General features: G+C 42.6%; 2 protein-coding genes across 5 annotated transcripts in view; one reads left to right on the top strand and one right to left on the bottom strand.

The window, feature by feature from the left end:
* Nucleotides 1–9,086, bottom strand: part of znf512 (zinc finger protein 512) — a 20,038-nt gene that overhangs the window by 2,821 nt on the left and 8,131 nt on the right. The window contains exons 3-12 of the mRNA XM_025057064.1: nucleotides 3,176–3,290; nucleotides 3,047–3,099; nucleotides 2,806–2,864; nucleotides 2,205–2,689; nucleotides 1,581–1,685; nucleotides 1,183–1,307; nucleotides 1,030–1,116; nucleotides 843–941; nucleotides 586–753; nucleotides 32–229 (exon numbers count right to left, since the gene is read on the bottom strand). Coding sequence (XP_024912832.1) covers nucleotides 32–229; nucleotides 586–753; nucleotides 843–941; nucleotides 1,030–1,116; nucleotides 1,183–1,307; nucleotides 1,581–1,685; nucleotides 2,205–2,689; nucleotides 2,806–2,864; nucleotides 3,047–3,099; nucleotides 3,176–3,290 — 1,494 coding nt within the window. The remainder of the gene's footprint in view (nucleotides 1–31; nucleotides 230–585; nucleotides 754–842; nucleotides 942–1,029; nucleotides 1,117–1,182; nucleotides 1,308–1,580; nucleotides 1,686–2,204; nucleotides 2,690–2,805; nucleotides 2,865–3,046; nucleotides 3,100–3,175; nucleotides 3,291–9,086) is intronic.
* The window catches only part of LOC103381282 (uncharacterized), a 5,982-nt gene continuing 1,438 nt past the window's right edge, over nucleotides 4,543–9,086 (top strand). The window contains exons 1-7 of one of the 4 annotated variants that reach the window (XM_025056805.1): nucleotides 4,551–4,982; nucleotides 5,073–5,101; nucleotides 5,376–5,454; nucleotides 5,545–5,736; nucleotides 6,653–8,327; nucleotides 8,429–8,454; nucleotides 8,757–8,948. In XM_025056805.1, the coding sequence (XP_024912573.1) occupies nucleotides 8,296–8,327; nucleotides 8,429–8,454; nucleotides 8,757–8,948 (250 nt within the window). In that variant the 5' untranslated portion in view covers nucleotides 4,551–4,982; nucleotides 5,073–5,101; nucleotides 5,376–5,454; nucleotides 5,545–5,736; nucleotides 6,653–8,295. Of the gene's footprint in view, nucleotides 4,983–5,072; nucleotides 5,102–5,375; nucleotides 5,470–5,544; nucleotides 5,737–6,652; nucleotides 8,328–8,428; nucleotides 8,455–8,756; nucleotides 8,949–9,086 lie in introns of all 4 variants that reach the window. The other 3 variants (XM_025056804.1, XM_008313557.3, XM_025056803.1) reach the window with 3 other exon arrangements.

Genomic DNA, 9,086 nt, shown 5'->3' with positions numbered 1-9,086 from the left:
CACACACACACACACACACGTCTTCTCTTGCCTTTTGGTCATCAGGCACCAGGTCAGACGGAAACTTCCTCTTTGGCCAGTCTTTGGGCAGATCGTTGTTGGCAATTTCTGCTAAGTGGAAGTTAGCCACCTGTGCGGAGGCTCGCTGAACCCTGCCGCTGGCCGTCCTCTCTGTGTTGGCTTCCGACGGGGCCTTCAGGGCCTCATCTTCGTCCGTGGCCTGGGCTGTCTGAGACACACAGAAGAGACGAGCTGACGGTTCCCCTCAACGTACTTAAATGAGCACACGATGTCTGTAGCTAGAACTGGTCTTTAGCAGATCCAATTTGGACCTGTCTGCTTGATTCAGGTAAGTCCCGGTCTGTACATAATTATAATGTTGCTCACTGTGGTTGTACTTGCTCAGTCAGACTACTACACCCAGTATGTATTTACCAATAATACTGGTCAGAAGATTTAGATCTGTTGATACAACTGTTAGCTTAGACTAACTTGGGTGAGTCACGGTGGATGCTAGCACGCCAGAGAGCAACACTACCGACACCAATCAGCTGGTCCAGTCCACAGTAAAACCCCAGGACTCACAGGAGCGTGCTCTGACTTCAGGTGGTACTCCAGGCCAGCTCTGGATCTGTAGGGTTTCCCACAGTGAGAACAGTTCAGCAGCATCTTCTCCAGCTCCGACTTCTCCTTCCCACACTTCCTCGTGTGGTAAATGTAGCCCATAATACTGGTGAAGGCAGCGTGGCAGCCCTGAGTATGAAACAAAGAAACAAGTGTCGACTCTAATCATACGTTACTTTTCGTTCTGGGCCACAACCCACTTTCCTGTACCACTCTACCTCTTTGGAACATTTTAATTTGCCGAGCCTCTTCAGAATTGTGCGCAGCTTATCTTTAACGTCGCGGTCGTCCAGGTCCTTGGTGTTGTCAACTGCAGGCTGCGCACACACACACACACACACGGGTTTGTTAAAGCAGTGACTCCAGTGGAAACACCTGCCTCCTCAGAGTTGTAACGGTGTTTACCAGATGGCTGTGGTCGGCCATGACGTGATACTTCATCCCTGTTGAAGACTTCAGCTGTTTCCCACAGTGTTGACAGGTGAACAGTTCCTGCAAATCAATTCACAAGTTCGTGTTCATCGACTGCAGAGTCCAGAAGATGATCCATGGACTCACCAGTCTGCAGTTCCCCATGTGTTTCTTCAGCCCCTCCACCGTCTTCCTGCTCACACTCCTACATTTGGGACAGGCGACTCTGCCTTTGGCCACGATCTGGAGCTGCCAGCGCTCCTCTTGACTTCCTGGTGAATGTGACAGACCCAAACTGAACCGTAAGAACTGTCTATGTGAATCAGGTCAAAAGTCCAAATTTGTAAATTTTTACAAAGTGTAAAACGCTGACACTTCCAGACACACAAGTGATGCATTCATGGTCCTCTGCACTGTGGGCATGTCTGTTAGACCGGGCCACTCGGAGGTTGTGACTTGCCTGCATTAGGACCTCGAGCCACTGTTTGATTAGGCCAGAGTGGGATTCTTGCAGAATTTCCCCTGCAGTGGTTTAGAGTTCTCACCTGGGGGGTACGTGGGAGGTTCTTTTTTAGGAAAAAGGTTGGTGAATGCAGGTGTCTGTTCTCCTGTAGGGGGAGCTGGAGAGGCTTTGCCAACATCTGCTGTGTCTAGGTCCACAAAAAGTCACAGTTTAGACACAGAAAAATGAATTTTAAACAAAGTTTGGAAAAAACAAAACATATTTACATGTTGTTTGTTTGTGTAGCTAAAATAAACCAAAACAGATAAATTAACAGATTTTGCAGAGTAGTTAAGAGTTGTTTATGATTTAAAAAAACGAGTATAATTGTTGACTCACAAGAGCTACTGCCCTCTGGTGGTTGTAAGGAGGTAATAACTGCGATGTTTTGCTCCTTTTTTGCTTTTTTGAACTTCATGTTCAGCTCTTTTAAATTAGACACAAAGAAGCAAAGTGTGTTTTTTCTCTAAAACTATTTCTGGGCCAGGTTGGTTGGTGGTTCAAACCACACGTTTTGCAAAAAAAAGAAAAAAAATCACAATTTTTCTGGATTCTTTTGGAATGTTGCCTTCTACAAAAATCAAACTATTTCTGGAAAAATGTATGTGATCAAATCTGTGTAAATTCAACATTAAACCAAACTTGTGGTCCTTTTTTGAATATGTACCAGGTCTCCACATGTCTTGGCTCCACACTGGCTCCTGGTTTCCTCCAGATTCCCACGCCTGCTCTTGCACTGACGAGCCCTGGTCTTCTCTTCCCTGGTTCCTTCCTGGTTCCTGCGAGGCCTGATCATGGCCTCGATCTCTGGCAGCACCCCAGCTCTGCTCTGGACCTCGGCCCCGGCCTGTCATCCGGGTCTGCTCCTGTCCTGAAAGAGTCCTGTTCCTGCCTGATAACCATGTTTGGTCTCGGTCTCCACCTGGACCCCAGTCATTAGGGTTCGGTTCCTTCCAGCTTTGGTCATGAGGCTGGGAGCGCTCTTTGCTGCCGTCAGGCTGATGGGACCATGAGTCCTCACTGGAAGGAAGTGTTACTGTAGGTGGAGCTGTTGATCCCGGGTGACCTCCATTGGCCAGGTCAGCTGATGACATCACAGAGCAGCTGGTGGTTGGGTCTGGTCCAACAGAAACACAGGACAGATCCTGGTATCTGAGAAATAAACAAATGAAATACTGTGACTCCTTCAGAAAGTACTTGAAAATGTTCAACCTGAGTCATTTATATTATTATTAATGAATAGAGCCCCCTGCTGGTTTCGTCTGTACCTTTTTCTCCGACACATCCTCTTCATTTTCACGGCCTCCTGATCGTCAGACAAGACGTTCTAAAACAGAGGTGTGAAGATACACAACATGAATAATCAAAAACAGTAACTTCAAACTCTTAAGGTTGAAGGGTGAAGGGTGAAGATGAGGGTGAAGGGTGAGGGTGAAGGGTGAAGGGTGAGGTCTGGGGGAGGACCTGACATTTACACAGAAATAGTCAATTGAATAAACATCGTCTCACCTTTGGTCTGACTTCAGTTGAGCCAAAGCTTCTGTCAGGAATTCTCTGCACAACTGTGGAAAAGACAATGATATGTTCTCAAGTTCCTGTTGCATCATGGGTAAACAGAACCGTCATATATTTCCCCACCTGGACAAAGTGATCCACCTTTGAAGTGCATCTGAGCAGACTTTCTTTTTCTTGGCACAGACAGAGGCGACATTTCCTCCGTGATGTTGGCAGATTCCATTGTAGGAGAATTCACCTGTGAAAGTAAAAAAATATTTAAAAAAAAATAATCATTTTTTAAATTACATTTTAAAATAACGATATTTACAGGTTCTGATGGGGTTAGTGTTTGGGCTGTGTTGGGGAGGCGGGTGAGTTTAGAACAGACATCATCAACCTCAGAACTTCTACATCTACAATCATATTTATTAAACATGTTTACATTTTTAAATCGCGCTAATCAAGCGCAAAGTTCCATTTTCTTTTAAGGTTATTTTATGTCAATGAATTATTTGAAACATCAGCAACAAAAACCTACAACATATACATGGTATGGTTCCACCTAACATGACTGAATTATTTATTTAAAAAATCTGTTTTATATTGAACTTTTTAAAACTACGCTAACAGAAAATGTCAACATTCTAGACACAATATAATTCGTACTCTTTGTATGTGGACGTGCCTCTTGAATGAGACGTTTATGGTCGCTTCGTAATATTGGCTTCTTGAGAGAGAAAAAACAACGAAACGTACATAAAGACGTTTAAATTACATGTTATAATCTTGTTGATATGGGGTAAAGTGAGATACAATATTACTGCTGACCGTCGATTCAATAATATATGGTATCGCGTTACTGTATGTAACAACGAGGTGAGGAAGCTAACAGAAACGAAGAGTTTAGCTGCGGCTAACAGCAGCCGTTAACCGCATTTATTGTTGCTCATCAGAGATGAAACCGTGGACAGTCGGAGTGGACAGAAGCCTACCTCCCCACTGTTCACTCCCTCTACAGGGACCAGGGTCCAGCCTCCATTTCTGTTGCGAACCCTCGTCCTTCTCCGCCCGCCTCTCCCCCCGCCAGGAGCAGGAGCAGGAGCAGGACGAGAGGAGGAGGAGGAGGCCACGCTGCCTGCGCTGGAAAGAAAACTCCCGTGAGATCAGGGACCTCTACTGGGTGAAAGAAATCTGGACACACGTTCATCAGCAGCAAGACAATCTGAGCAGAGTAGTTTATAGCCCCCCCCCCCCTTGTTCTTGTTGTGGTTCAGAGGAACGCCCACCACCCGCTGAAAACAACTCATACAACAAACTGCATCTGCTGCTGCCTTTACAGACTACTGGGAATTTTAGCTTCGCGACGACGGACGTAATACAAACGAGTGAAAGTGTTATTTAAAGTTTCGTTTTTAAACATTAATACCGTTGCAGTGAAAATCTGAAAATGGCAATTAAAAAAAATGGCAATTAAAGTTAAACAAGAGTTGTTTATAAATTAATTATTTTGATTGTTAGCTATTTAAACTATTAACTTCAGGTCATCTTTGGGCCTGTTTTAAACGTCCTCACCGATCTGATTCTTCTATCTTTTCAGTAGTAAACACAGACACGTTTATGTTAAACTATGTATTAAATTATGGACTTTGGTTCAAACGTGAAAACTGAAAACAACAATCTTTTCATGTTGTCAGGTGACATTCATGTTGTGTGATCTGAATTTAGGTCTTGGATGTTTGGTGTGTGTGTGTGTGTTAAACAAGAGTCTTTGAGGCGGGGCCTGAGACACTTCCTGTAAATACAGCAGAGTGGAACAACTGAGGCCAGATTATACTGGATATATACTGTATATTATATAGAGAGATTTGATGGACAACATGTGATGTCAAATAGACTCCTTCATTTCCAGCATGAGTCGTCGACGACTAGAACAGGAGGAAACTCCAGGGTACGGCGCCCCCCTCGGTTCCACCGTGTACTTGCTCTGTTGTCACTGTTAAACTCTGACGAACTCTTCCTGTGTTTGTGTACTTTCCAGAGGAACTCCAGAAGAACAAACGACGAAAGGTAACTTCAAACAAAAACAGTAGTGTTATGAATGCATTCGACGATCAGATCACGGTCGGAGCCAACGCTCGTGTATCGGCTTCACAGTATGAGCTTTTCAGGAGGTTCACGAGAGTAATGATGATGAAGGTTTTAACTTTTAATTAAAAACCGGGACAAAGTCGTGAGCCAAATATTTTCTTTCATCTCCAGATCTTAATGTAGATTTTTTTTCATATGGAAACATTGAATCTGGAACAACCAAAACATAACTATGTTGATACTACACATACAGGGTCTATATACTGGTGGGTCAACTTTGGTACACGTTTGACATGATCTCGGGGCCGCAGCCTGAGTTTGACACCTGCGATGTAACGTACACGTTGGTATGTTTTTAATAACAGTTAGGAGGAGCAGCTGCTGTGATTACTTCAATCTCCATCCTTTATGTTTGTCTCCAGGGCCCTGGAAAACCTTCTACGTCTTTGTGGCGGGACAAACTAACAACACTCACAACAAGATTGTGAAGACGTTGACAAACTCTGGTCAGAGGGAAAGTGTAAGTCCTGAGGACTGTGACTACTGTGTGGTCTTCTGTCCTGTTGTATCAAGACTTGAATCAGACGTCAGCTCAGCCCTGAACAACAGTCCAGGTGAGACACAGCCGCTCTGTTGTTTTTGTTGTTATTAAAGGTGACCCAACGAGACCTGAGGGGTATACGACGGAGCTAATTTAGTGGGTTAGCGAGTTATGTTGATTTTAAAGCCAGGCTTTCCTGTACCACATAGGTGGCTCTCTTTTAACCCAGCTGGATCACTAAGGTAACTAGTGCTGGTCCTGACCAGGTTATGATGTTTTAACCTTATAAATACCTATAAATGCATCGCCATTTTACTGTGTACCTCATTCGGCGTTGGAGTCAAAAAAACAAACAGTGAACATTCAAACACTCTCTCTGCCTCACATTCAATAAAACATTCACATTCTACAGTTAAGACCTGTGAAATATATGACAGCAAAGTAGACATTACTCTAAAATGAAAAAAGACAGTTGTTGCTCTAGCTTTTTAATGGAAAAGGGTTAATATGTCATGTCAAGTCGCACAATGTTGAGCTCCCATTAATTAAAACACTAAGAGCATGATGTAAAGTTAATCAGTGTTCAGTTGTGCATTTACAAAGTCAGCAGAATTCTTCCCTTTACTTGTTGACGGTGACCGTGTTTCTTTGGGCATTGATGGTCTTTTTATTTTCCTCAAAACTTTGAATTATAATAACCTTCACCTTCTTCTGTGACATATGTTGAAAACTGTTTGGGATCGCTACATTTTACTCACTTTTATGTGAATGCACATAGAACGCAAAGCTGAAATTCAGACCTGGCAAATCAAGTTGATAACCACTGCCACGGTAACAGTTAACTCTGATCGGAGCTTTAGGGTTTGTTGGGGCAGACCATGAACTCAAAGCCTGGCTAAGTTAAGCCTACTTGGTCGTATACCCCTCTGGTGAAATCCAGGTTTCTTCATGTTAATGTTCATTTTGTTCTGCTGTCTTCCTGTTCACAGCTGGTAAACCCATCATCCTGGTGGTGATGCATTACACCTTCAACCCTGAGTACATTTTCATTCAAAGTCGCAGATCTGTGGAGAATCCTACCGTCCACCTCACCGTTGACTGTCTTTTCTACAAAGACCAGCTGCTGAAGTGCAACACAAACGACGAGGCATCTTCAAAAATTCTGAGGTTTTTGGGGTTGGAAGACAGCTCAAAGAAGATTTTCAACTTCAAAAGCTTTTGGACGCTTGGAAAGACTCAAACAACACCTATTACACACTAATTACATCTGCTTTAAAACCAGGTGTAACACCTCCTGTAACTGCAGCACTGGTGACAGCACATCAGCCAAACTCTTTGGTCACTGCCATCATGAACGTTCTCTGTGGGGAAGGCGGCTGAGTCACTTGATATAAATCACCTCTAACCACCTGTTGGATTTAAGTGACATCATAATTATAATAATTCAAACTGATCAGAATGAAGGACAGAATCTCTATATACGTGATAAATCCCCCCAAAAATAGTTAAAAATGTGTGGACAACACATTTCCTGGGCAGAAATTTACCAAAAATAATTAGTCGGTGATTTATCATTACAGTTTCAGATGACTGATGTCCTGACATTCTCCTGTATCTGTTTGTCCTGGTGTAAAGTTAAACCTCAGGTTGTCCAACATAAGAAGTCCTGTCTTCTCTAAAACCAATGTATAAAAATAACTAAACTTAATCTTTTAAAGGTGACGTTCTGGTTCTGTTCTAGCCTAAACAAAATGTTAGCGATATGTTTCGGTGGAAAAAATAAAGGACTGATCACAGCTGGATTCTTTACACACTGCTGTAACACAGTTCAGTGTCTTTACCTTTAGAGGCTGAGGAGACACTGCAGGCCCTGCCCACCTTTCCAAATACATGCAAATGTTTTCCTTTTGAGTATCGTAAACTGTCAGGAGAGCGAAAAAACAAGCTGAGGTCCAACCTGAGGTTTGATCCAGAGTCAGAGTCAGAGGAAGAAGACGAAGAAAGAGTCAGAAGAAGAAGAGGAAGAAGAAGAAGAAGCTCCAGAAGAATTAAAAACGAACCTGGAAATTTGTAACTGCTCAGTATTTCAATATTACTTTGATGTCTGTATGGTCAACAGACAAGGGAAAAATACATCCTGAGGGCCGGATACCACCCATTAGACCTTTTTATTCTTGGTCGCCATCCAAAACATATCATTAAATTATATTATCATTTGACCTCTGTCGTTGCCTTTTTCCTGTAATGCCGACGTTTCTCCAATAGGTGACACAACCCAGGAGGGAGGTGACTCTCTACCTCACTTTTTCACTTTGTTAAAACTTCCAACCGCAACAATAAAAATGAGCAGGTCAACAAAAAGCAAAGTTGATGGTCAGTGCCGAGTGTTTGATAAGGAATGGACTAAAAAATATCGTTCACTGAAGTCAGATCCACGGCTGTTTGTCTGATGTGGTTTTGAAAGAACATAATATCAGCTGTGGCTTCACCACCAGGACTAGAGAAGGATTGGATTATTATTTTAACACAGAGGTGATGTCAGGCTGTGTAATAATGAAAGTGAAAGTGTTTCAGTGACAGGGAGGGGCCAGAGTAAAGACCAAAGACTGGAGCAGACACACGGACCACAGACATGTCTTCACAGAGAAACTACCAGACTTTACAGTAAGTACAGCACAGTTCTTTACTCTGTCAAATCCTCCACTGGAACTGCTATTTTGACTAACTGCCTCTGTCTCTGCCTGTGTCTGTCTGTGTGTTTTCAGAAAAAGCCAAAAGGAAATGAACAGAAGTGAGTCTTAACAAACAGATATTACAGCTCCTTAAATGAATCAATACAAAAACAACTGCATCAAATTCAACTGGTCTTTAAAAGAATGAATACAACGATGGTCAACTACAGCACTGTTAGGTTTGCACTAAGTACTGAAATGAAAGTGTGTTCAGAGTGTAGTCCGACTGTAGTCAGGCTGAAGTCACACTGTAAAGAGACTACACTCAGACTGCAGTAAAAACCCTAGGACCGCTTCATTTTTCAATGAAAACAAGTCAAAGCTCAAAAATGAATCCAACGTTCTTTATGTTTGTCTCCAGTGCCCTGGAAAACCTTCTACGTCTTTGTGGCGGGACAAACTAACAACACTCACAACAAGATTGTGAAGATGTTGACAAACTCTGGTCACAGTGAAAGTGTAAGTCCTGAGGACTGTGACTACTGTGTGGTCTTCTGTCCTGTTGTATCAAGACTTGAATCAGACGTCAGCTCAGCCCTGAACAACAGTCCAGGTGAGACACAACCGCTGTATTATTATTATTATTGTTATTATTATTGTTGTTGCTATTATTATTGTTATTATGATACTATTATTGTTGTTGTTATTATTATTGTTATTATTATTGTTGTTGCTATTATTATTGTTATTA

This window comes from Cynoglossus semilaevis, chromosome 7 (genome assembly GCF_000523025.1).
Source record: "Cynoglossus semilaevis isolate Cse_v1.0 chromosome 7, Cse_v1.0, whole genome shotgun sequence".
In the NCBI taxonomy this organism is placed as follows: Eukaryota; Metazoa; Chordata; class Actinopteri; order Pleuronectiformes; family Cynoglossidae; genus Cynoglossus; species Cynoglossus semilaevis.
The sequence above is the reverse complement of the archived record's forward strand: the minus strand, read 5'-3'. Positions and strand labels throughout refer to the sequence as shown.